Here is a 27074-nt window from a genome sequence, read left to right as displayed (position 1 = left end):
GTGAAGACATGAAAATATTGCTTGGAAACATGTTTAGAAACATTTAGAAATTTTAATGCAGCTAGTGCTGAACTACCCCAAAATGGAATAGTTACTCCTCAAATGCAGAGCTGGGCTGTCTCCAGAAATACAGTTTAAAGCTGCAGTTAGGCTCAGAACTTGTTCAGTATTATCTGTGCACTGCAGTGTCAGGCCTTCTTTTCTTTGATATACCCTTTAAATTACAGAGCAATCAAATTAATTATGTGGGAAGTACAAATCATCTGTTATCTTACTGCTCTAACTGCTTACCACAGATACCTGTAATTTAAAAATTGCAATGAAAGTTGAGGGCTTCTTACATTTTTGACTTATTTTAATTAAGTGTTTTCAGTATGATATCAGGAAGGTTGCTTCAAAATATTATGACAAGCTTTTATTGAATCTGTCACAGTTCACTATGTCATCAGCTGCACTACAGTCTAAACAGCTCAGGAAATTGCTCAATGGATTATTCATGGCTCTATGAAAGATTTCTTGGAAGGAAAGCTATAAAAAATCTTCTACCTGAACAGACTGTTAACGCTTCAATAATAAAGCACTGTATTGCCAAACATGACTTCACACAGATCATTCAAACTTTCTGACACATTAACGTTTAGTAAGATCACAAAACCCCCAAACACTCACAACCTCTCTAGAAACAGAGGGGTTGTACAAGACTCCTAAGAGCTGAGTGCTAACCACCTGTTATGAACAATGCATCTGAATTTTTTTAAAGCTTATTGCTACAAATTACATCTTTTAGAGTCTACAAAGTGAGATTACAGGAGCAGTAGCAGAGTCTGTGGAACAAGTTTTGTTCATAAAGACTTCTAGCCACCTTTGCCATTAGAGTAGCAAAGTCACTGTTAATTACTAGAATACTCAAACTCACGTATGATTCCAATCTTAAATGCGACAGACACATTTACTAGAACAACGACTTCAAGGGCATGATAGGTAACCCGCAATTTGTTTCCCAGCCTTCAGAGGCAACTCTTTCCCATGAATCTCTCTTGCATATTACAGAAGAGAAAAGAGCACAGCAGCTTCAAAGGTCATCAGGCAGAAAAAAACCTGCTGTCACACCATATTCATATACAAATTAAAAGCATTCCTCTGGAATGCATTAAGCTTGATTCTGCAACCTTTATCCAGACAAAACTTGCAGAGATATAGCACAGATAACACACGGAAGGATTTAGGGTGTGGCTGGGTAAGGCAGAGCTTCCAGCAAGTCACCTGCATGCATACCAGGCAGGGAGACAGACTGTACATCTTGTGCTTTTTTGGCTCTGCTACTTTAGTTAATTTTCTGTGTTTGCAGCCATGATTGCTAATACTTGTCTGCATTTCCAAAATACTTTGACACAGTCTGCAAGGCTGTGAAACTCAATCTGCAGCTGATGGGTTTGACTAATCAAACAGCAAAGTCTATCAGCTGATCAATTGCATGTGATAGCACTCATGGCACTAAGAGTTGGTTTGTTAATGGCCATGGCTAATACAGACTTTCGGGAACCATGTTAAAAAAAAAACCTCAAACAATAAAAACCAACACCACAGCACTAAACCACTGTTAACCTATAGGATTCACTGCAAAAGTGATGTTCATTTTCAGAACAGTTATTCTCCCTAATATTAGAAGGTGAGCATAGTAAAAGTTATCCCTATTTAAAACACAGGTGAGAGAAAGAGCAAGCAATCTACCTCTAGTCAAATGCAAGAAGCCTGAAAATTAGTCTCAAAACTGGAAATTATTTCCATAACAATTTTGCTTTTGAAATGCTTTCAACTAATACAGCCACAAGACCAAGCTGTTTCTTCCTCTCTTGAGGAAGTCTCATCTCGTGCTTTCATACTTTGTGTGTCAGAAAGTCAAAGCCTCCTGGGACCACCTTATCTTATTGTAAGAAGAAAGGCATTTTATTGTACATAGTCACCAAAACTTTACTTTTCCCATTCTGTGGTCAAGGGCAGAAAATTTTATCTGAAGACTCCACACGGAAGTCAGAGTCCTGAAAGACATCTGCAAACACCACCAATTTCTATAAAGACCAGCATATCCAAAATGAAAGAGTGAATAAAAATATCACTTACACGCCACTTAGCACATTTATAGACTGTGTCCTCAGCCCATATCCAGTCTCTTTCAAATCGGAAATGATACCTAGCACGTTGATATTGGAACCCTTTGATCCAAAATCTTTTTCACTGTACATTATCATATGGGAGCTTGTGAAGTCCTGTTAAAACAAAGAGAAGCACTGTAAGGAAAGTGCCACATGAAATTTCAGGGCACTCAAGAGACGCCTACTATGTGTTCTTGGAACTTACACCAACAATTGGTCGCAGGGACTGCACCTCCTCATCGTAGCCACCCCAGTCTGTCCAATCCCGATACGCTCCTTCTTCCAGCAAGTACTGATGGCCTTCAAACCCAGCCTTCTCGTAAGCAACCCAGCTGAACAACAACAACAAAAGAGTCTGCGTGTGAAAATGGACAGCTCTGTGATATTTATTCTTTTGCTGTGAATATTTTCAACTTTAACCCTGGTGTTCATCTCAACCCAGAAATTACAAAAACCAAATAAACACGGACTGGATTTGTCCACTGTAACTTCCAGCCTATGGAGTTACTACTTCAGTTGAAGGGTAAATACTGCTTTTCCACACTTACACGCCTCCCAGTACTTTCATGGATCCCACTGATGCAAGTGGAAGTCTTGTCTTGTCCTCTGATTCCTTCTCATCAAGCATAAAGATCTCTGATTCTATTTCTACATGTCTTCCTTCAAAGAAAGGCTTCTCATAAACAACTACCTGGAGTGGAAATAAGGTAAAAGAAAAATTGCAGGGAAGATGATGAACCCTGACAATAGACAGTTTCTTTTGCACAGGCACAGAGAGGGAGAATGCAAAATGATGAAAGCAACTACTGGGATCTCTCTCTCCTCTACAAGAGGCCTTTCCACTAGAGATGCAACATGAGGGCTTGAGCATTCATTACCCATCTCCATTATTGGGACTGCTGTTAATACTGTCATATATGCATGTGATGGATGCAGAAATGTGACAGAAGTTCCATTTTCATGGTGTGGTCACATACCATACAAAAGGACTACCCAGTAAACCATCAGTAGCTGGTATCCAATCAAAGCATACTTATCTACCCATGTGTAGTTCACGTGCTGTAAAATAGTTTTGGACAATCAATACATACTGACTTTTACCTTTGGCTCTCCACTGAATTCAACTTTGCGACCACCCTGTTAAAAGAAAAAAAAAAGAAGAAAAAAATTAAGCTGCTCATGAGACAGCTTATAGATGTCCCTAGGAGTCATTGGCTCTTTACAAAATGGCAGGACTAGGGTGAAACATTCCTTGAAGAGTGCAAGTGAAAATGAAAGGCAGATTAATGGCAGAGATGAATGCAATCAAATGTTCTAAGTTCAAGAATTTTACAGACTGAAAACTCCGAGTTTTTTAAACAAGTAAGATTTTTGTAAGTCTTGAAAAATCTTACCATCTTAATAATTATTTATAACATATAAACATAGAACATTTAACTTGTAAGTAATAACAGCACTTTACCATTTTCAAGGGTCTCATGGACCTAATGTAGGCTTCCTTCTTCTCCCAGAATAATAAATTAGGATATTCACCAGGCTCCAACATTAAAGGAACTCCCTGGAAACCAGGTTCTTCATAAAGAAGCCATCTAAAAGTAGTGGAGGTGGAGGGACAAAAGCAAGACATAAAAACCCCAGAATGTTCTGAACAGTAAAGAACAAGACAATATGCTTACTTTAGGAACAAGATCATTATATCCTTAATGAAACTTTGTTTCTTTACCATCAAAACTGCCAGCTACAAGCTGGCATGCTGATAAACTTCTATGCTCCAGAGCAATCACTAGTAACACATGCCTTTTGTTTGACCAGGCAAAAAAACCCAAACCAAAACAGCAAACAGTAACAATTTGACCCTGTTTTATCTGAAGGCTACCATATTTAGCCTGAAATATCAAGAGTTAAGGTTATTCTGTAATTTTTTTAAACAGTTTTAAAGTGCAGAACCTATTTACGAGAATTTTAAAAATCCCTACTAAACCTTACTTGTATTTGATGGAAAATCTGCTCAGTAAAAAAATTCTAACCTTATATTGTGTACTAATACACAGAAAAACCTGAGAACTCCTTAGAAATCTTCCTCATGGTTTGTGTCTGCTAACAATAAATATACTTCAAAAAATGTAACTTTGAGAATTCTTGACAGGGGCAGCAAAAGTAGATTTTCAAAGCTTTTTCAAAAAAAATCTTAGCCAGTCATCACTTGCTGGAAACAAAGAATCATACTGCTGATCTCTGCAAAAGGATGTCAGAGTATTTCTTCAATTTAAATGTGCTGATCTCAAGAGAAGTGCAGTGTGGAGCAGTATAAAACACACAAACAGCAACACTTTTTGCAGCCAACCCTTTAATTGTGTAAGGACCATAATGTATAAATCTGGTGATATCAAAGAGATTAAAATAATCCACCACTCTTTCATGCATTAAAGAGAGAGTCTAAGCTAATATGAAGAGGCACAAATTGGTATAGTTTCATTGCAAACACATGGCTCCAAGACACAAGCAAAGTGCTTTAGTTTTATTACTGTCTATAGCTGAATGTTTGATATATTGGGGGCCCTGTATTCACACCACTCAGTAAGCCCTTGGCTTGTGGCTGGTGACATGTGGTATTTCCAAGGGCTCAGTACTGGGGTAAATTCTGCTTAGTATATTAATATCAATGATTTGGATGAGGGGATTTGAGCACTACTTCAGCTGTTTTGCAGATGACAAGAAGTTGGGTGGAAATGTACCCTGCTGAAGGGTAAGAAAGCTCTACAGAGGGATCTGGATCAATGGGCCAAGGCCATGGGATGAGGTTCAACACGGGAAAGTGCCGGTCACAACATCCCCAGGCAGTGCTCCAGGACTGGGGAAGAGTGGCTGAAAAGCTGCTTGGCAGAAAAATACCTCGGGGTGCTGGTCAGCAGCAATTACACCTAAGCCATCGTGTGCCCAAGGCAGCCAATGGCATCCTGACCTGCATCAGCAACAGCGTGGCCAGCAGGACCAGGGCAGGGACTGTCCCCCTGTGCTCAGCACTGATGATGCCACACCTCAGATCCTGTGTTTCAGGATCAGTTTTGGGTCCTTCACTACATGAAGGACATTGAGGGGCTGCAATGTCTAGAAGGGGACAATTGGAGCTGCTGAAAGATCTGGAGCACAAGTCTAATAAGAGTGGCTGAGGGAGCTGGAGATGTTCAGCCTGGAAAGAATGAGACTCTGGGGAGACCTCACTGCTCTTTACAACTGCCTTGAAAGGAGGTTGTAGCCAGGTAGTGACAAGAGGAAGTGGCCTCAAGCTGCACCTATGGAGGTTTAGACTGGATATTAGGGAAAAAAATCATTCACTAACAGAGTTGTCAATCACTGGAGCAGGCTGCTCAGGGAAGTGGTGGAGTCACAATCCCTGTAGGTATTTAAATGATGTGTGGAAGTGGTGCTTAGGGACATGGTTTAGTGGTGGACTTGCCAGTGCTGGGTTAATGGTTGGACTGGATGGTCTTACAAGGCCTTTTCCAACCTAAAGGATTCTATGACTAACTTCACTGCAAGAGCTGACACACAAGGAGAGAGTACAGTCAGAAGATAAAGGTGCATTGACTCATTTTTGTTGGCAGCTTTTAACAAACAGTAATTAAGCATGAACACTGGGAAACTTTAAGATGATACAACCACACCCACATGGCAAGGTGACTCAGAATCAGAACTTCCCTCACCTGCCAATACAGTGAACTATGTCATGCCTATAAACTAAAGGCAAAAAAACCCCTAACCCTGCAACATGCAAAAAAGCAGCAGCCATCTGCTGAATTTCTCATGGAAGCAACTTCTTTCTACCTAATGAACAGATATCCAAGAAAGACAGTTGAAAAATAACATATTTCACTTCCTAGTGAAAATATTAGTCTGCTTTCCTTCAGGGATACAAATGCAAGAGAGAGATATTGAGACAGCAAGAGTTTACATGGATTCAGCGAAACAATGATATTGCACTAATGCAAAATAAAGACAACTCAGATGTGCACAGGCTCTGCCTTCTTTCAGAAAAATTTGGTTATTTTACTGATCACAGGTAGCTTTTAAGCAAGACAGAAATAAAGTGGAGACACAGATGAAGTGAATTAACAATCAACCTCAAATAACATATCTGATTTCATTACTCTTGCGAGACATGTAATTTGGATTGAGGTTGTAGTCCACCAGAAATAACTTCCTGTCAGAGAACAAACTACTTGGAAATCTTCAAACTTGCCTATATACCAAAATGCTTCCTTTTTTAACACAAATCAAGATGGTAAATATTTACTCAGATCAAATACCCTTCGTCTAACAACGAAAATCTCCGTGTATCATATGGTAGATTTGAAACACCTTTGCAGGGGTATTTAACACCTGCCTTAGCTGGGCAGTTTTTGATAGCTAGACTATTTGCAGCAAGGAAAATGCTATCAGTGCCCAAACATAAGAGCTAACAACCAAGGTCTGTACACCCTGTAGGAAGTTCTGCAGAATGACTGGAAACGGCTCCAGTCTCACTTTTTCTGAAAGAAGCCTCTCTCTTCTGCATACTTTTCCCAGTACTACTTTGAAACATGTTTTCCATAACGATATGCATGTTTGTTTATTAAGCCATGAAAACAAATATTGGTACAGCAGCTAGATTGCTCCTTAGAGGCCTCCTTTCTCATAAAAGCTTGCTTGGTTTGCAATATTAGTCTCCTAACTCAAATGGCCAGATATTTTCAGGTGACATGATGTATTGGTAGTAAATATCACCATAAAATCCCAGATCAAAATGCACTGTGAAGTACAAGTATGTCATGTATGGACTCTCGACAGCACTACATCTTAGTTTATAACAGAAGGACTTAAAAATTTTCTTCTTTTAGTCAGATGATTTCAAGTATAGAAGAAAGCAAGTGGGAAATGTGGTCTTACTATAGCAGTTCATTCCCCACCCTCACTTACGGAAAGTTTGCCTGAATGAGAAAAAGCAAGAGAGGCAAACTCTTACTCCTTGGCTACAAATATGCAAGGGTTATTCAGTATTTACTACACACAAGCAGAAGAAAATCTAGCTTTAACAAATAAAAAGGGTTATTCAGTATTTACTACACACAAGCAGAAGAAAATCTAGCTCTAACAAATAAAAAGGGTTATTCAGTATTTACTACACACAAGCAGAAGAAAATCTAGCTCTAACAAATAAAAAGGGTTATTCAGTATTTACTACACACAAGCAGAAGAAAATCTAGCTCTAACAAATAAAAAGGGTTATTCAGTATTTACTACACACAAGCAGAAGAAAATCTAGCTCTAACAAAACATTCTAGGTCAGACTCCCCATCAGTGAAACATTACAGTGATGTACTAACACTGCTGTCAACAAATACTGCCAAAATATAGGACTAGAATAAATACAGCCCTGCTCTCAAGTCTGACAGGTGTAACCAATGGTTTAAGCCAAATTCCTTTCATTGCACTTCCCATTCATACAGAGCTACATACTTACATGCCCCAATGTACTTTAATAGAACAAGTCTTCTGAGTGGTTCCAAACACCCCTGTTTCTTCAGTGTCATCAAAAAAGGAAGTCACGATTCCCAACCCTTCAGGCTCTGTATACAAATCAATTCGGCAAACCCTGTAATCCTGAAAAATGAAGATCCCCATAATCACTTGATCTGTGCTGTGAGTTCTGTAATTACCGTGCATAACTAAATCAGTTTTGAAACACCTGTTTATTTTAAATTGTTTCCCCCCTTGTCAATTACTACTGCTATTAGATGCCTATAATAAAAGTATAGCTAGGCCAGTTTGCCTGTGTCTGTTTGAACCAAGACAGTCAGTCAATCTCTAATCAGCATTTACATTGTTTACTTTCTGCCATCTAGGCAGGAATGCATCTTCTTTCATCAGTTAACATCTCCTCTAGCAAATTAAATCCTAAGATAACACCAAACAAGCCATCCTTGAAGAGAACTGCAACTTGAACAAGAATTGTAGTTACAAGCAATATATATTCCTCCTTTTTCTTTTCCTAGTCAAATAACTTTACAGCTTGTGCTTGTTTTGGCAACCTGCAACTGTAGCTGCTTAATGGTAGGTTAAAAGCGCATGTAGAAAGGCTGTTCCATCACGTGTGAAACTCACTGGTAAGTGTGCCAGGCAAACCAAAGTTTGGTGACACCAAATACTGAAGTTTGTATTGAGTGCGAATTTGGTGTACTGGGGAAAAAAAACAAAACAAAACAAAACAAAACAAACTTATTTTGAAAATATCTGATTATTGAAGGTTTTCTGGGATGATTATCCTGAGACTGACCAGACTACAAAGCATATGCTGCATGTAGCATTTTGGTGGCTATCCTAATAAAGTCCACCAAGTTCTGTTCCTGCCCTATCCTTCCTCTTGATGTTACCACAATCCCCATTGCACAAAAGCCCCCACGAGCATTTTGTGATTAAACATAAAATTCAACATGGAAGACTGTTTCATGCACTTGTAGGTCATGTTACACTTGTGTCCTAATAGACCAATCACACTCTGTATCAGTATAAAACATCACTATACATTAAGATTTATTTTTAAAATATTACTTATATTACTTGCCTTAACAACATGTCTGATTGAACCGATCACTGCAGGCTTTTGAGACTTGCAGTCACTTTGCTCTTCAGAAGTACCTGCACCCCAAATATCTGATAGTTCCAACTCTCCTTCTTCCAATGGAATAGAGGGGCCTTCAAAATTTGGTTTCTCATAGAGTATCCAGCTTAAAATAAATTTTAGAAAAGCTGATTTTTCATGGTGCTTTATCAAGTGTGATTTGCAGAAATCATGTTTCCACTTAACAAATCCTTTCATACACAGTACTGTTTCCAAACCCTTGCCATTTCCCCAATACAGCTTACTCCCCCAACACTGTTGATGCAAGCCCTTTTTCAGTCTCTGTGATACCTTTAAAAACAATGATAAAAACAGAGATGTCTACTTTGTACTGAATTGCACTTTCACAAAAAACTCCTCCACCTTTTTAAACTGATAATTTGTGGCAGCAAATACTGCTGTCTCTGAATACCAGACTTTGTAGGAGATATTAATCAGAACCAATTTGTAGACCAGAAAACAATGACACTGCAGACTGCTGCATCATGTATAAACAGACAAGTTGCATAGATCCTGTGAACAACAGGATCTATGGATCCATAGCCTGGAGTTCCATAGGAGCTAGTGTAGATGTGCCAGACGATGCTCAGAAGACAAGGACAACTACATTTTTAATGGCAGAGTGGAATATAACTAAATAAGAACTTTATCCATCTGCAAATACAAACCCTTCACTCAGGTTCTCAAAGGAAGCAGAAAAAAAACCCCAAACCCAGTCCCTCTAGACCACGCTGGAAAAGACAACCTGGTTTACAGAGATCAAAAGGGTTTTGTTCCAGTTTTCTGAAGCTAAATAGCAATCAGTTTGCTTCCCAGTACCTCCTACTGCAGCTAGTCCTTGTGTCTGCACCTTACTATCAGATAATGACTTTTGAGAACCTGCTATTTGACTGCATTATAGCCTGGCCACAGCATAACTTGCCGTGCTAGCCACACTACTAATGGCCCCGCTGTTGATGCTATGAATAAAGTAGGAGATGAACTTGCTTTGAATTACTCTTGGGCAATATAGCTTTTAGAGCAAAATTCCTCCTTCTGTCAGAGAAACAGTCAATTATCTCTATAGCACCATCTCATTCCTTTGGTCATGAAATAATCATGTAGGTCCTGGCTTTAAACTTATTTGCTAGCCTTATAGCCCAATCCAAATACTATGCAAGAATCCCTAATGACCAGAAAAGTTGAAGGGCAAAATAGCTGGACAGAATCTGTCATTTCAACCCACACCTATGCCTGGTGAAATCTCACACCCTGCCAGATGGTAACACTCACTCAATTAGTCAGCAAAATAGTCTATTTCCAGCTCAGAGCTTCCTGTTGCAGAGGTAAAATAGCCTATTTTTTGCTCACAGGTGTCCATGTTACATTGCCATTTACAAGGCAGACTTAGTGTGAATCACATGCCAGTTCTGTTTCAAAAAATTTTTGAGCAAAAATCTTTATACAAAGAGTAAAAATTGATCTCTTACCATCCTCTGATGACTTTAACTAAAATTGTTGGTGACAGAACCCAAGAACTGCAATCTGGAACATCATGGAAAACTTCAATGCCAGCTTTCTGACAGTCTGAGTCACAGTGTATCACCAGCTGTGTTAAAAAAACCCAACAAAACAGAAAAACACACCAGTAACATATAGTTCTATCTTCCTAAGCTTTAAATATAGAAAGAACAGTAAAATTATTAATATTGAGCTTACCTTGCCAGGTCTGGGATTGATTTTACTTTGTCCATTTCTTGGAAGTGTCTAATAGGCAGTGAGAAGAATAATAATCACAAAAAACCCGGTAAAATCAAAAACATTTTCAATAAAGATACTCAGCTATAAAAAAGGGCTAGTAGAACAAAATAAAAACTACGCTGAATAATATAAACTAGTAACCTTTCAACTATAGCTACTTACCACTTCAAACTCTACTTCCCCTTGCAGAGCAGCATCTTGTCACAAGTGTATAAATGTATATGCTTTTTTGAAACCATGAATTATCATCTCGCTGAAATCGACTAACCTCAGATTTGAAACTGTTTAAAATCCTCCTGATCAGCTTCCTATATATTCAAGGAGTCCACTAACCAAGTGACTACTTTAAAAACTGCCACTGATAAAGTACGTGCTGTACAATGATAAAGATGAGTTTAAATGTCAAAAAAATGTCAAGCCATAAAGCATGATGTATTTTGAAGGAATATATGAAAACACTGAGGATACATGATGGCACATACATGTATGAGCTAACCAACATAAACAATTTTGTGATGAACACCTTTTAACAGTTTTTTTCAAAGAGCCTGTGCACTAAGTGACAAACTAAAAATATTCAGAAGAAATAAAACATGCTGAGGTACACAAAATCTAAACCAATGCTCAAGTCAGCAGTAAATTGTACGATATAGAATATATGGGGAAGTTGTGGTTGCATCAGGTCATCTTCAAACAAATAAAGCAAGCATTGAAATTATGTGTTTGGTTTCCTAGCAAGGATGGGAGTGCTCACTCAGGGACAGGGTCCTGCTCTTCTAGGAATTAATCATATTAACAAAAAGACCAAAACAGATCCTGCCCCTAAACAGGTAACCAGCAACATGTGCAAGGAATTAAAGAGAACACAGCAGTTAACATGCAGAGCAGGCAGTGGTCGCAAGACAGTTCTTAACCGGCACCAGGTTTCTGTAGGCATCATCAAGGCATGTTGAAGCAGAACTGTTTTTTTAGCCTGCGCTTCAATTCCAGTTACAACTTGTTCTGTGTGTTTGAGGAATGCCAAAGTCATTGTTTTGGGCTGCCCTTACTCTTCACATTACCCACTAGCCATTGCATCATCATTTTCTTAGTCAGTGAAGATGCACAGCAGGTACACCTCATAGAAACATTTTTGATTCCTAACTTGAGCAAAACAATTCAGTCAGCAACAGTGCCACAGAAATCCAGAAATCCTTTAAAGCCTAAAGGGATTCTCTCAAGTGCAGTCTTAGGTATGTACACACTCCACTGCAAAATTGAAACCTACTCAAGAACAATAGGTTAAGTAGCAAAAACCAAACTAAGAAGTCCTAGACATTTAGCTTTAAATTCAAGGTTTTAAATCCAAGTAGGACCACCAGAGTAAGAAAGCCTCTCTAATGGGTAACATAAATCTACACTACTGTAAATAACCCTCCTAATCTTCATCTCCACTCTAATTAAGAAAACTTCCCATAAAAGAAGAATCTACATTTTCAGAATTTCAAGGTACTGTGAATGATTGTCTCCTGCAAGGTGACAAAGAAAGGAACTAATACTACTACCTCACTCCTTTAATAGAACTGTTACAGTAGACAATCATTAGCTTCAGAAAGTATTTTTCTAACTTCATACATGCTGCTTCAATTCCAAAGGTCACGTTCATGTGGCTATTAAACTTTAGAAAACATATTTATTAGAATTCTTTTTCTTTAGAAAACATGATTCTTAGATCTCCTGGCTATGGTTTTCCTCTCAGGTCACAGTAAGTGCTTACATTAATAGAAATAGCAAATACTACAGGACATTGGTTCATCATTTTGAAACCAATTTTTGAAAGTTACAAACATACTCTATATTAAAGTTGCTTTGAGGGGAAAACATAGGTCTGTCTTTAGTCATGAAGAACAGATGCTTGTAATGAAACCAAGGGACAGCCCTCTACTGTAGCAGGACTTTCAGTAATGACTACTATCAAGTTCTTAAAGTATTCTTAAAGAATATATATTTTTTTGCCAATGCACAGGAATACAACAGAGGGCTAAAATAAAAAATTTGCTCTGTTACTTATTTAACTGTACAATGGCTGAATGTCTTGTTGGAAGACAAATTACTTCAACAGAAGTTTTCTGAAGTTCACAGAAAGCATTCTACTAATTTGCAATAATATATTAAAGTTAGCATAAGATTGGTTCAATATAACACAAAATCAAGTATGAAGACATATTCAGAAAATGCTTTCCATTCATATTTGCAAAAAGTCTCAAAATAAAGACCCCTTAATCGTGTTGACAGATGTCACCTCATTTTCATATAAAACTGGTACCATAACGAAGTTCACCTCAATGTATCTGTAATCTCTATATATATCCCAAAGAGGGGGGGGAAACAAAACAATTTATACACATTGTCTATGGAAAACATAAAAGCTGGATAAGTTTGCAGGCAGCTTTTTAAAAACACAGTACTTACATCCACATCTAATAAACCAGGGGGTACATTTGATTCATATCTGCTTGTCCCTAACCAGCTCGAAAAATTTTTCTCGGGGTTGCCATAGTTGGGCATTTGCAAACTTAGTTCTTTTTTTGCACTATCAGCTTGCAGGTACTTCTCCACAAAACTTGGAAACTTGATATCTGAAAGAGACTGAATTGCAAAATCAAAGTTAACAGTCATTCAGCAGGTAAACAAACATAGTTTCATTTCCTGAATGATCTTTATTACCTCAGATTTTTGAGGCATGATGAATGGTCCAGAAACATCCTGTTGTAAAGGAGGCATCCCTGAGGAGTCAGTTGCGAAAGCTGTTGTGTTATTTACTGAAGTGGCAGAAGGGCTAAAAAACTTTTCTTTAGAAGACAGCAAGCTTGAGAAGAGGGAGCTTTTTTCAAGCCGTGATCTCTTAATTTCACCATCTGTACAATCCATGTTCTCTTTTCCATTTGTTTCGTGAGTAAAGGCAGGTTCCTCTCTACATGACTGCAGAGCTTTGAATATGATACTTTGCTCTGTTGATGCACGCTTGGGTCTGACTCTGGCTATTGTTTCCAGGCTTTGCATTTTCATTTGTTGTGTTGGTAACAGATCCTGTGGTTTTTCCCTCCTCAGTCCCAAACCAAAAGTAAATATACTAGGATCAAATACTTTCTCTAAGTTGTCTTCATGAATGGGAGGCATTGCAAAGTGGGGTGCTGGAGACTTCGGAAGCTTTGACCTCTTCTTTTTCTGGGGTAAACAAACAGAGCTGTCTAAGTTTTTTATTGTTTCAGCAAACTTCTTCATGTCAGACGGGGAATCAAAAATGCTGTCATCTTCAGCAGATCCATTACAGGTTTTGCCTGGGCTCTTCAGTGTATTGGTGTTTTGGTCTGATTCCAATACACTGTCTTGACTGCTGTCATCACACTGCAGTGCTGCAAAGTTCAAATCTTCTGGCTTTACCTTTTTATCTCCATTTTCCATCCTCTTAAATTCTGATCTAGAAACCTGATGAGATGGTACAGGATATTTATTATTATTGCAAGGTGATAAGGCCTCTGTGTTTGGCAGCACTTTTTCTTCATTTCTGTGGAATTCTGAGCTTGCATAATTTCTTTGGTAGAAAGGATCTTGAGCATTTTCACTTTTAACAGGTGAGTGCAAAGACAGCTTAAAAGGTGAACTTTCTTTCCTTGCTGTGGTTAATTCTGGTTCTGGTTGCTTCAGAGAGACACTACCAGCATCACTTTTGCTGCTTTGGTTAAAAAGGGATATGGCAGCTTTTACTTTCAGTTCTGTTGTCTTCCCAATATCCTCACAAGAGGCAAAGCTTTCTTCATTTTTGCCTTTTAACTCTGCAGTGCTTTCTTTCTCCAGTGTGCCATTCTCAAATAACTTCTGGCGACTGCTTTGCCTGTTTAATGTTTTATCAGGCTGTTCATTTTCTTTAGGTTGTTTTCCAAATTTCAGCTTTGCTCTGCCAACGAATGTGCTTGGCACAGCACTATTTTTTGATGCAGGGATGTCACTAGGCCTCTGGCTCTGGTTAGCACATTTGTTTTCAAACAAGGAAATTTTGTTGGCAATGTTGCTGTTAGTTTTATTAACTGGTTTTTCAAGAGTCTCCTGCTCATTTTCTAAACTCTCTTGATTAGTTTTAAAATTCAGCTCTATGTTCTTCGGTTTGGCTGGACTACAGGAGGCAAAGTGACACAAAGTGACATCTTCAATTAATCTTGAACAGGCTTGTAACAATTTTCAAAACAATAAAATGTAGAATTATAAACTGTAGACTTAGTTTAAATTTTGGTATCTCAAAAGGAATCAACTAAAAGAGGAGTAACTATATGGAATAAAAAATAAGAGACTAAATAAGGAGTATGTATTTCAAACATATACTTAGGTCTTTAAGGTTAGTAAAATAAACACAACAGCCTACAGCATCTGCAACTGAGGCAGAGGACTCAACTATTATGACTGACAGACATTAAAATTTAGTAGTGAATAGACAGAATAAATTATAAACATGCAATTCCCTACAGAGTTTAGAAAACAAATCCCAATTCATTAAGGTGATAATGAGTTGGTTAACATTTGCATATTCTTGCCAATGAGTTCTGAAGACATCTGCCCAGATCCTTTGCAAGCCTTTACACCTACACTGCAGAAGGAACCTCAAACCGAGTGAAAGAACTCTTCCACTCCCATGAGTACTTGCAGAAAATGTTAGCTGTCCCCAAGCACTGCATCACCACCCTGACTAAGCAAACATCACATGTGAAGACTTTTCCACCTCCTTCAAGTAATCTTAGCTAACAATTTAAATTGTGTAAACTCAGCCTAACAATTTTACAAGAATTGAATTTGGAAACAAAATTTTTTATCAGAGTGGACAGAGAAGCATATACAAGTACATGCACACAGTACTCCTGTGCTATGGCAGAAAGCTGATGATGCACAGCTGAGTGTTTTAAGCTCTTTTCTCTGAATACCTACAACCAGGAACAATTATTTGTCCATGTAAATTGCAACTGCATACTGTACAGTATGAACAGCTGTGAAGATGCAAGGCAGATGGCTTCAAAATTTATCGGTCAGATCCAAAGAGTCAAGGAGCCCCCCCATCACCTCAAAGACAGTCCTGTTCTCCAAAGAGGAATCTGGGGACACTCAGCAGTAGGAGGACAGGCAGAAACTGCCCTACATGAAAGATATAAGAGATAAAAAGAAAATAGCTTCCAGCAATCTCAAGGGTCCCAAATGCTCTACCAATCAATGCATGATTTAGGTATTTAAGTTCTTTCTTCTTTTTTTACCTACATAAACTGTGTTCATTAAGTTCTCAGGCAGCTCTTTAGCCCAAGAAAGAGGTGTGAGATACAGGAACGATCAAAAAGTGAGATCCTTTCCCCTCTTCCTCAAGTGATCCAACCCAAGTAAGAAATTAAACCCTTCTAATGCAAGACTCTCCATTGTACAAGCTTTATTTCTTGGGAATACCACGAGAAACAAACTTACTGAAATAACAAGAGGATTCAAAAGAAGTTACTTATAAATCTATACAGAGAGCAATTGTAAAAAATTATAGACTCATAGACTATTAATAGGCTGCAATGGACCTTAAAAGATCATCTAGCCCCAACTCCCCTACCATGGGCAGGGACACCTCCCACTACACCAGGTTGCTCAAAGCCTTATCCAACCTGGCTTTGAACACTGCCAGGGTTGGAGCATCCTCAACCTCTCCAGGCAAGCTTCTGTAGTCTCACCACCTCACAGAAAAAAGTTTCTTCCTAATATCCAACATAAATTTCCTGTCTCTCAGTTCGTACCCAGTACTCCTTGTCCTATCACTACAGTTCCTGGCAGAGTCCCTTTTCAGCTTCCCTGTAGACCCCACCTTCAGATACTGGAAGGTTTTTATGAGGTCTCCATGCAACCTTCTCTTCTCTGAGAAGCCTCAACTCTCCCAGCCTGTCTCCATAGAGAAGGTGCTCCAGTCCTCTTTTCAACTTTGTGGCCTCTGGATTTGCTCCAACAGTTCCATGTCCTTCTTATCATCATGTCATTTCAGAGAAGACTTCCCAGCACTGCTCCCTGCAACTACCAGCCTACTCAAACTGGTTCACAACTGGAAGGCTCTTATGCATGATCAATAAAAGAGGAAACAGCAAACTTAAAATCCCCTGGCCATACTTCGGATAAGTGCTAATAAAACACACTCGGAAAACTTGTGGAAAAACAGAATGTTCCCAAAAGAGGGAAGGTATGAAGGCAACTATCAGACAGCATAAAATTAAATATATAAATGCACTACTCTTCATTGGAACTACAACTGGTTTTTCCCTAAACTTTTAAAAGTTAAATTAGTCTATGACTTTTCTCTTTGTGAAGTGCATACAAATTGCAAGGGACCTCTAAAGATCAGCTAGCCCAACTCCCTACTCAAAACAGGGACAGCTTCAGAGTCAGATCAAGTTCCTGAAGACTTTGTCTGAGTAAGTTTTGAATAACTTCAAGGATCAAGATTTCACAAGATTCCTAGTGAAGCATTGCATCAGGACAGCCACTGTTGCTGTGAATTATTTTTGCCTTATATCCTATTAAAACTTCACTGTTACAACTTGCAGCTGTGGTTGTTGTCCCTTCACTTAGAGCTCAGGGACAAACCTGGCTCTGCCTTCTCTACAGATAGTGAGAGATGACTGAGGTCTACCAGCATCCTCCCCTTCTCTCAGTTGAAGAAACCAAGCTGCTTCAGCTTCTCCTCATAGACGATTTGCTCCAGAGCCGTCACCTTCTTTAATGGCTCACTGCTGGGCTCATTCCAATTTGGGAACATCTCTCTTATATCAGAAGAGAGCTGGAAGGGGAGGAAGGGGCTACAACTCAACAGTGACCTAGATGCAGATTCATAAGCACCAAGTATTTTGTCTTTTAACCTGCTGGCTATGCTCCTGCCTATGGATCACAGTACAGGCTTAGCCTTCACCTGGCACAAGGATGCACTACTGATACATGCTGAATTTCCTGCTCACCAAGACCTTTCATATCCTTTTCTGATCAGAAAAAAAAAAAAAAAAAAAAGTACTTTTCTTTTACCTGTACATTCAAGAGGTAACACTAATGGCCCAATTATCTTAACAAATTCATTCCCATACCACCTTTTTGTCAGCCTGTTACACTACTACATGTATTTATTTCAACATAACATGTATCTTCCCCATAAAATCTGTGTCTCTCTGTATGCCCTGACACAAGCAAGTTTAATGGCTAACAGAGATACTCATTAGCCACACTTGAAATCTATTTTAAATGAAGAGCTCACCCCTCAAAGGTATAGTTTCAAGCTTTGCAAATTTATGCAGAAACAACCACTTCAACACTTTCTATAGTACTTCTGCACAGCAGCAGCAGCCAAACAGCGGAGGCCAAAGAGCAGGAGAAAGCTCAGCCCTGCAGCTCTACACTACAGCTGGACTCCTCTAATCTTTTCTTTACACATTTTTCCACACAAAGAAATAACGATTTTAAATAAAGAAAAAAGATGCACTTCATTGCAAGAACTGAGTTTCTAAGCTTGTTTAAAAGGAGATGTTGTTTGAGTATCCTTTAAGTGTCTCATCTCCTATGGGGAAAAAAACTTAACAGTACAAATGCTTCCTTACAAACAGTCCAGTGTGGCTGATTCTTACTGCCCAATATTGATCTGCAATGCCAGGAACAAGCAGGCACAAGAGAAACACCAATGTCCTTTTCTTTGGCTACACCTTGTAGCTAAACTATGGAAGCAAGCAGCTAAACCTCTCCCAACAGGCAAAAACAGAAGGTGAGCCACACGTCAAGAATGCAACTGGCGCCAACAAAAACCACTGATGCCAAAATTCCAGATTAAGGTGAACAAAGAAAAACGGCATGTGAAAAGAGAAGAATAATTCAGCAAGTGTGCTTAAATGTACAGGCAACTGCAAAACCATGTCTGAACATAAAGTATGACAACTGAAGCCAAGTTCTCCGCTAAGCACATCAAAGTAACTACTGCCTGAGGTTTTATTTGCCAATTAAGATTTACCATCAACCTCATTTTAGTCTCAAATCAGATAGGTTTCCCTTTCAAAAGCTAGAAGCAAAGTATCCTGTGATTTTCAAGTTATCCAATACACATAAATGGAGAAAAGAGAGAAAATGCTACCTTTACTTACAGGAAACCTGCATTTCTGTAGGTGACTGGAGAAACTGACCTGGTTTGAAATTCTTTCTGAAGAAACTTGATTCCCAGAATTGGCACAATGTCATTAGTAAGAGTCATCTCACTAAGAGTCATGCATTTTTAAGGGAGAACTACTTGTATTATATGAAATCCATCTTACAAGGGGCCAAAGAATCTCCAAGTAAATGGGTATTTTTCAACCAGAAAGGATTTCATGTGAACTACTTAACAATAACTTCTTAACCTTTGAAAATGAAAATGTTACCTGTTCAAAGCTATAACTAGAGAACAAAAATACACTGTCTTCTAGTAATGGCACCTTTTTTCCTTTCCCATTTTACAGCACCTTAATCCACAGCCAGGTTTAGAGTTCACAAGTTCTAATGAATGACTATAAATTATACCAGATCACCTGAGCATCTAACTCTGGCTAAAGAAATGGTGCACTGCTGTGCAATGACAGCTCTCAGATGCATCAGAAACCTTGCAGGCAACACGGCAGTCCCCACCCAGGGCTAAAGTTCCTGTAGCAGCAGATAAGGCCAAGACACAGTGTCACACACCCCACAAAACGGGATGAAATAGAACAGATTGTTTATTAATTAAAATTTGGTCTTTCTGACAGGACACTTGTCTTTTTCTTTATGAGTACAGTAAAAGATAATTCACTGTTCAGCAAGCCCAGGAGATACACAGAAAAAATGAAATCCAGCTATGAAGGTGTTTATAATTTCACCATCACTAATGACAGTGACACCCAGAAGAAACAATATGAAATCTACCTGTCCTTTGAAGCTGTGAAGACACAAACTCAAGAGTTTGAGATCTGTCATCTATACTGCCAGATGGCAAAACATCATCAAGTCCAAAACTGCCACAGTTTAACTTTCAGTACCAGGCTTTTCAAGCTTAAGTAACAAATTAACAACCCAGATGTAGAGTAGTACAAATTGTGCAAAGGAAATTGCTCCTGTGCCTCTCAGATGTGGGAAGCATAACTGGGAACAGACGTGTCTCAAACCACCTCGTTGAATCTCCACATCACTCTACCACAAGGACAATTATGAACGCCCAGTGTACCTCAGGTGGACCTACAGGATCCAGCACACCCCAACATCTACAACTGAACATGCAAAAATGAGGGGTGCAATAGCACACAACACACAGCCTTGACAACCAAGCAACAGAAATGAATAATGCAAACAAATCATTCCCTGTGGATGAGAATACAATAGCATCCCAGTAATCAATCGCTGGTCTCATACTAGTGATAACAGGGAACTTTATAAATGCAGCCACTTCCTTATAAGCCTAAGGAAAGCTCTGATCACCTGTTTGACAGAGTTTCTTCAAGTAAAATCAAAATCTGGAAACTAATATATGCATAATTCTGCAAATACCTGATGTCATTCACATGCATCAAAATTTAAATGATTCATTTTGCACAACTTAAGAAAGTGATGGTATGCATTCAAATCTCTGGAGTGTGATCTATCATACAATTTAAACAATCAAGTCCTTCACTGCATCCTATATTTCTTAGCAGAACTTAGGCTGTCTCATAGAAAACCTGAACACTTTTCTTATTCAAAGCTTTTCACATACAAAATCTTCAACTACATTTGGTTACAGAGAGAAAAATTACATTAAGGTCGATGACAGACGAATTAATCTGATCCACAATGATGACAACTGAGCAGTTTTTATATATGTTAAATTGTGTTATGGAATTGACAAAGACATTCCTGATCCAATTCAAAAATGAAAAAACCTGATTATTTTTCTAATACACTGCTTGTTAAGTAGTAACTTTAATTTATTTTTATTTTTAGGGCAGTTCTTAACTGAAAACAATTTAAACAGATAACAGATACACAGATAGTGTTTCCACAGAATTCTAAACACAGATAAAAGCAAAATTACAGATACAAGGACAAGGTAAACTAGTTTGTTACTTACAGGCTAATCTTTGTCGTGACTGTTCTGGAAGCATCCAAACTCTTCAGCTTCGAGGTGTCTAAATCAGAATTTGTCTGTCTCTCAGCTGGCAGACACAGGTCTCCATTTTTAATCCCATCAGTATGCAAGAAAGCTCTTCCATCTGGACCATTACCATGCTTTGCTGCCTTAGTATCATTTTTGCCCTCAGCAAACACCAAGGCATTGTCTTCTGTCTTAGCAGCCAAAGAAGCTTTGGGAGACTCCAAACTGTCTTCCCCAAAAGCCACAGGTATAGCTCCCTTTTCCACTGAAGTTCTTTTGGTTACTGGGTTACTCTCTGGTGATGTTAAAGGTTGCCTCTTTGAAGAGTAATCTTTCACCTGACCCTTCAAACCAGTAGGGGAAATGGGTACAGAATCTGACTGATTCTTTTTATACGATCTTCTCCTTGTAGAGGTTGTGTTTGAAATCTGCTGCTTGCCCTTGTCAGCTTCAGCTTTAGATGCCCCTTTGTGAGCAGATCCAACTTTTAGATCCTGATTACTTGAGGAAGAGGAATTTCTTTCAGGAGTCTGTTGAAGAGATCTCACTTTTCGTTCAGAGTTTATTATCTTGTCTGAAAACACCTCAGAATGGGCGTCATCCTCAAAAACAGATTCTTCTCTTGCAGTATTCTCAGTCTGGTTTCTCTCTCCGTTTGGAATGTCACTAGACGACTGAGACTTTCTCCGTTTTCCAGATCTTTTACTAGTAGATTTTTTATCCATCGTGTCCAAATCACTACAATTTTCTTCTGATTTAAAAGTCACGGGTTCATTAAGGAGCTCTTCTGTTTTTCTTAGATAGATATCAACTGTTAACACTCTAGCAGAATATGCGTGTTCACTCGCTGCAGATTCCAACTCGTATGGCAAATCCTTTGGTTTTGCATGCCCAGGCTCCTCTGACACCCACGTGTTCACAAGCTGCTTGTGACTTAAGATACTCTTCTCTAAGTCTTCGCTAGACAAATTTCTCAAGCTCTGTATGAAATCTGGAGTTGTGGAATTATTTATATCTGTGACGGATTCTTTCTCCAATCCCAGCGTTTCCACGTTCAGGCTGCTCTCGCAGAAAGAGTTTTTAATGGTTTCACTGCTGCCGCTCCAATCTGCTGACCACTCACTGTCAGAAGAGACTCCCCTACTACTCCATTCTGAGATTGTATCGTGATACAGTGGCCTTACTTCCCCACTGAAATTATATTCCTGTGCCTCAGAAAGGGCACTTACGTTTCTCACTTGTTTCTGCACTTGAGGAGCTTCGTGTCCTTCTCTGAAGTGCCTACAGTACACTGCCTGTGCCCCGTGAGGAGAACCTGACCTCTCACCCTTATGATGTGAAGTCTGTTCTAGGGAACTTTTGACATTTTTCCTCTTCCCTGTACCAAACAAATTTCCAAGTCTTTCCAAAACAGGTTTCTTTTTATTTTCTTCTCTAGAAGAATCCGGAAGGTGTGATGTTGACTACAAAACCAAACAAACAAATATTTGGTTAACGTCAAAATTGTTTCTATAATACATTCGTTTGGTTTAGGATCATCTACAAATTAAAAGGACACAGTGAGTGGAAACAAAACAGTTTACCGAACAATACTGGCTCTCAAAAAAGAACGAGAACAACAAATACCTTGAAAAACGATTAGGAACTCCATGATGCTTCTGTATGTTTTGCATTTGTTAACAAGTGTGCTCATCTTGCCTTATAATGGCAGCTTGATATGTCCCAAATCTCAAACTTTTGCACAATTAGTTAACATCACTCAAAATGTTAAAAAAAAAGCATCCTGGTGCCTGCAAGACCAGGGTTAAACTTCAGGGTCAAAATTTTCCTTCCAAAAACAAGAGTGGAGAGTTTAACTTTCTCTCCATACTGGTAGAGTCAGTTTTCACACTTGTGCAGGTAGAGAACAGTTTCAAAGGGGTAAGTTATCTTACAATTCACACATTTCTCATTACTGAAGTTCAGTAAATACTTGGCTTGTGTTTTGGGCTAAAAAAATCGAGAACTATAAAAGCTACTGTATCACTTAGTGAGCCTTACTGGGTCAAATACTGCCCTGGATTACTCTCGGTAAAGTTCTGTCTTACAACTTCTAATTAACATGGTAAACAGGAAACACGCAACAGCATCGCCGAGTACACATGCATATTTGCATTTTAATAAATTAGCCCTTTTTTACATGCCGGTACGATGAATACTTGTTTTGAGACGTCTATTTCAAAACACCGCGAGTATTTTCTACCCCGGCGCACCAGACCTCTCGAGGAGAGCGGGTTCCCTGGGCAGGCAGCACGGACCCCGCTGCGGCAGTTTCCAACTCGCTCATGGCAGCAGACGCCCAGCTCTCCTGCCCGCGCCCAGCGCGCTGCCAGCGCCCGGCGTGCCCCCCGCGCCCTCCGATCCCTTCCCCGCAGGTACGGCTGCGGAGAACCGGCCCAGCACCACCTCGCCGCAGCAGTCACGGCCCCCGTCCCGCGCGTTACCAGGAGGGTGAAGCCGCCGGAGGCTGCTGCTGTCCTCCCCCGTCCCAAAACGGGATAAGCAGGAGGAGGGTGCCGTGGCGGGCTTTACTCGCCGCCGGCCGCGCCGCATCCCCGCCTCACCTCCCCACCGCGCCGAGCACCCGACACTCACCGCCCGGCTCGGCTGGGCTCGGCCCGGCTCGGCCCGGCTCGGCTGCTCGAAGCCGCCGCACGCACCCGCCGCTACCCGTGCGGCCGCCCCGGCGCCGGCCGTCTGTCCGTCTGTGCGCTCCGCCTCGGCCCGCCCCCGCAGCCCGCCCCGCGCCGCCCCGCCGCGGGCAGCGGCTCTCCCGGCCCGGGCCGCCCTTCGCGGCCGCGCAGGGAGGGGCGGCGGCGGCGCTGGACCGGCCCCCAGCGAGGGCCGCGGGGCAGCGGGAACTGCGGGCGCCCCCGGCCACGGGCGAGGCTGTCGCGGGGGCGGCGGGGCGCGAGTGGGCGCCGCGCCCCGTACGTGCCCCAGCAGCCCGCGCTGCGGCTGCCGCCTTGTTATTGAGGGCAAAACGCCGCCCCGGGCAAAACCGACGCCCTTTGATGTTGAGTGAAAAGCAGCGAGGGTTGGAGGCGGGCGGTTCACGCTGCCGCCGCCCCGGCGAGCTGCAGTGCGGGCTGCCCGGCGTGAGCCCGGGCCGGGAGAGGGGCAGCGCAGCGCAGGGGAACCCGCTCGTCCACGCACGGCACGACGGCTGCGGGACGGCGGGGCGTGGGGAATGGCCGTGACCCGGCCGCCCCCCGATGCCGGCCGCCCGGAGGTGCCGGGAGCAGGCGTGGCTTTCCCTAAAACCCGGGAAGTGTGCGGGGACCGACGCCGCCCGGCCGGCGGGGCCCCCGTGGGACATCTGGGTTCAAAGCCCTGCGGGGAGATGAGCCCGCATCTTCCACCGCGGCCCGGCGGGCGCGGCTGGCTGTGCCCGCCCTGCCTGGCCGCCGCGGGCCGGGGACACGGCTGCGGGCGGCCGGGGCTCCCCCGCCTGCCCCCGGCCGGACCGGCGTGAGAGTGACTCCGCGGCCGAATGGTGCCGGCGCCCTCCCCGGGCGCTCAATTAGTATTTAATGTTTAATGAATGCTCAACTAGTCCTCTTCTAATTAACGCTTAATGACTTATATGAAGTGGAACAGCTTCAACAGGAAGGACCACGCAGATCTCACCTCGGAGCATCTGAGGGCCCAGCGCGGAGGCGAGAGAGACACCAGGTCAACCCGCCTGCAGCTGGCCGGGGTGCGCGGCCTGCGGTGTGTCTGGCCCTTTGGCTATTGAAGAAAATAAGGACTTTTTTTGTGGAGTCACTTCCTCCTACAGCTGGGAAAGTGTTAAGTTAGTTATTTCTTCTTAATCAACAGCCTACACAGTCTTAGCTCAGGAAAGCCACACAGAACCTTGCCATAATGCCAGTGAATGTTCAGCAGCAAGGCTAGCCAAAGCAAATGAAAAATTCCAAAACACATAAAAACCACAGAGCCAAAACTGGGGAAGAGGTAGAGTTGACTTATACTGCAACCTAACAGAAATCCGTGGAACCCTTGTCTTTGCCTACCTCCCTTAACCAATGTCACTCATTCAGCTGATAAGCAGCTGTACCACCAACCAAGACCTGTGTCCTCACACAGTGATCTTCCACTAGTGGCCCTCAAATAGTCAAGTCTATAGTCATTACCTTAAGCTCAAATTTTTGTATTGTTGGGGTTTAGGTTTTATTAGACAGTGAAACAATTTACAAATGAGAAAGCTGATGCCTATCTTCCCCCCCCTCCCTTTGAGAACTTTTTTCAACCAGTAGAACCAAAACAATTAAGTAAAGAGCAAGATTAAGAGCTGCATTAAGTTCATACAGCTCAGACAAGTAAAGTGCTTTAGTGACAACAAAACCAACTATAAATTTCCCTATCACATGCAACAATCATGAGTAATGCAGCCCAATTATTAATTTCTTATTCTACGTATGTATTGCCAGTACTAACTAATTGTAGGGAAAGTATAAGATGACAATAATGAACATCGCTAGCTAAAATAAGCAAAAATGTAAAATTTTTACACTTAATGCAAGCCAGTAAAGAATGATACTGATTTCTCTGAAAATTCATAATAACTGCAAGTGTGAGGAGGATGACTATATAGTCATGCTCATGCTAAAAACTGTTGAAACACCGAAACAGGGGAAATTTAACTTTATTATGGTGTCAGCATATTAATATTTGGATGGAACAGCTGTCAGTCTTATAAAGTAGCTGGGACTACATTATCAACCTGACCATCATTATTACACTTGCTGTCAAGTTTGTAGCTTGCAAGATTACACATGGAAAAATTAGTTATTTGAACTGGGGATCTGGATTTCTCTCTTCCCAGCCACTGATTTTCATAAAGTCCATGGGAACTTAATTATCATTGAGACGTCTCCCCCTTTCAAATGTAGTTTAAACTACAAGCAACAAGTTCAAAAGGTGTTGAATGGAAGTGAGAAGGGACAGCCAGCCAGTCCAGTCACATAAGCCTTGTTTCCTCAGGGAACAAGGCTGAAGATTTTTCCTTGATCCTGAAATAGCTGCCCTATGTAAACTGTTTTGAAGTAATTTCTTCATACAAAGTACTTTAATTATATACAGCTCTTTCAAAACACATAAAAGACCAGGTACTTGCCCTGAAGAGCTTGTATTTTAAGTCAGATAAATGTAGGTGAGCCAGTATTGCCAGTGCAAGAGGGCACAGAGACCGAGCTTCTCAAGGGACTCCCAAGTGGGACCCAGCCTGCCAGAGCACAGCAGGGGAATGCTTGACTTCCAGAGCACCGTGCAGAAATGTTCGATTTCAGAAGGCAAGAAGTACCCTTGCTCTGCACATCAGGCTTCTTCAGTTTGCTTATACTGAAGCATTCTTACTCTTAAAACATTAGCTGCTTGAGAAATACCTGATCAAAGGCATTGGCAACTGAAAAATCTAGAGGACCTGCCTATCCATTCCTTGGGCAGTGTGGAGGAAGCCATTTCAAGCACTCTGCATGAACCTTGAAAGTTGTGTTCTAATCTGGAAGCAAAATGCCGCTGCCTTCTTAACCAAGAAATGTAAATCTTGTTTGTATTTATATTCATACCTGTTTATGCTAGCATTAAAATATTTCCTCTGTTTCTGGCTGGGGTTTTTTTTCTCATTAGCTAATGTAAGTTGCCACAGCCAAACCCCTAATTTAAGAGTGCAATTAAACATGTGCTTTGCTGGTCTCCAGTGAAAAGAGAGCATAAGCTACTGTGATCTGTTGAATCAAAACTTCAGGATGTGTCTTGAGGGATCAGTTGGATGTTATTTTCTTAGATGAGTTCACCTGAGTCAGCTGAACATAAATGAAAACACTTCTTAGAGCACACATTAGAGAAAAAAGCAGTATTTTTACTAGTCATTAGCAACTTTGTGGTAACTAATAGATGGTAATATCTATGTGGACAGTTCTTTAATTTAAACATTTATTTTCCAACATTTGTTCATCTTCAGAGGGGGAAAAAAGCAACAAACCACTTAGTGAAGAGTAAGTTTGAGCTTTTTCATTCATTAGAAGATCATAAATAACTGGATTTCAAGCAACATGAAAACTTCTGAGACCCTTCTATATTAAACAATTCTAATAGTATAGGACCCTTATAAATTCATGATGGAAAGCCAGAAATGTCAAGTATCTTTAAATCACTCTATTATAATTCACCCAACCATGAGAAACAGAAAGCCTCTAAGTTCTAGCAGTCACATGACATCCTAAAAAGTGCTTTAGCCAAAAAAATTTAAATAAATAAACTATTACTCTTCAGGCTTTGACATTCTGCAGAGACTGACACTCAAAAATCCCACACTAACAATGCCAGG

General features: G+C 40.7%; 1 protein-coding gene across 1 annotated transcript in view; it reads right to left on the bottom strand.

Moving 5' to 3' along the window:
* Positions 1-27074, bottom strand: part of CRYBG1 (crystallin beta-gamma domain containing 1) — a 97198-nt gene that overhangs the window by 21857 nt on the left and 48267 nt on the right. Inside the window, exons 3-14 of the mRNA XM_066315204.1 lie at positions 20681-22167; positions 13258-14704; positions 13003-13179; positions 10510-10557; positions 10281-10399; positions 8755-8917; positions 7654-7793; positions 3616-3742; positions 3255-3290; positions 2702-2844; positions 2359-2485; positions 2122-2267 (exon numbers count right to left, since the gene is read on the bottom strand). Of these exons, the coding sequence (XP_066171301.1) occupies positions 2122-2267; positions 2359-2485; positions 2702-2844; positions 3255-3290; positions 3616-3742; positions 7654-7793; positions 8755-8917; positions 10281-10399; positions 10510-10557; positions 13003-13179; positions 13258-14704; positions 20681-22167 (4160 nt within the window). The remainder of the gene's footprint in view (positions 1-2121; positions 2268-2358; positions 2486-2701; positions 2845-3254; positions 3291-3615; positions 3743-7653; positions 7794-8754; positions 8918-10280; positions 10400-10509; positions 10558-13002; positions 13180-13257; positions 14705-20680; positions 22168-27074) is intronic.

Source organism: Sylvia atricapilla, chromosome 3 (assembly GCF_009819655.1).
Source record: "Sylvia atricapilla isolate bSylAtr1 chromosome 3, bSylAtr1.pri, whole genome shotgun sequence".
Lineage (NCBI taxonomy): Eukaryota > Metazoa > Chordata > Aves > Passeriformes > Sylviidae > Sylvia > Sylvia atricapilla.
Note: the sequence above shows the minus strand (reverse complement) of the source record. Positions and strands in the feature narration are given on the sequence as shown.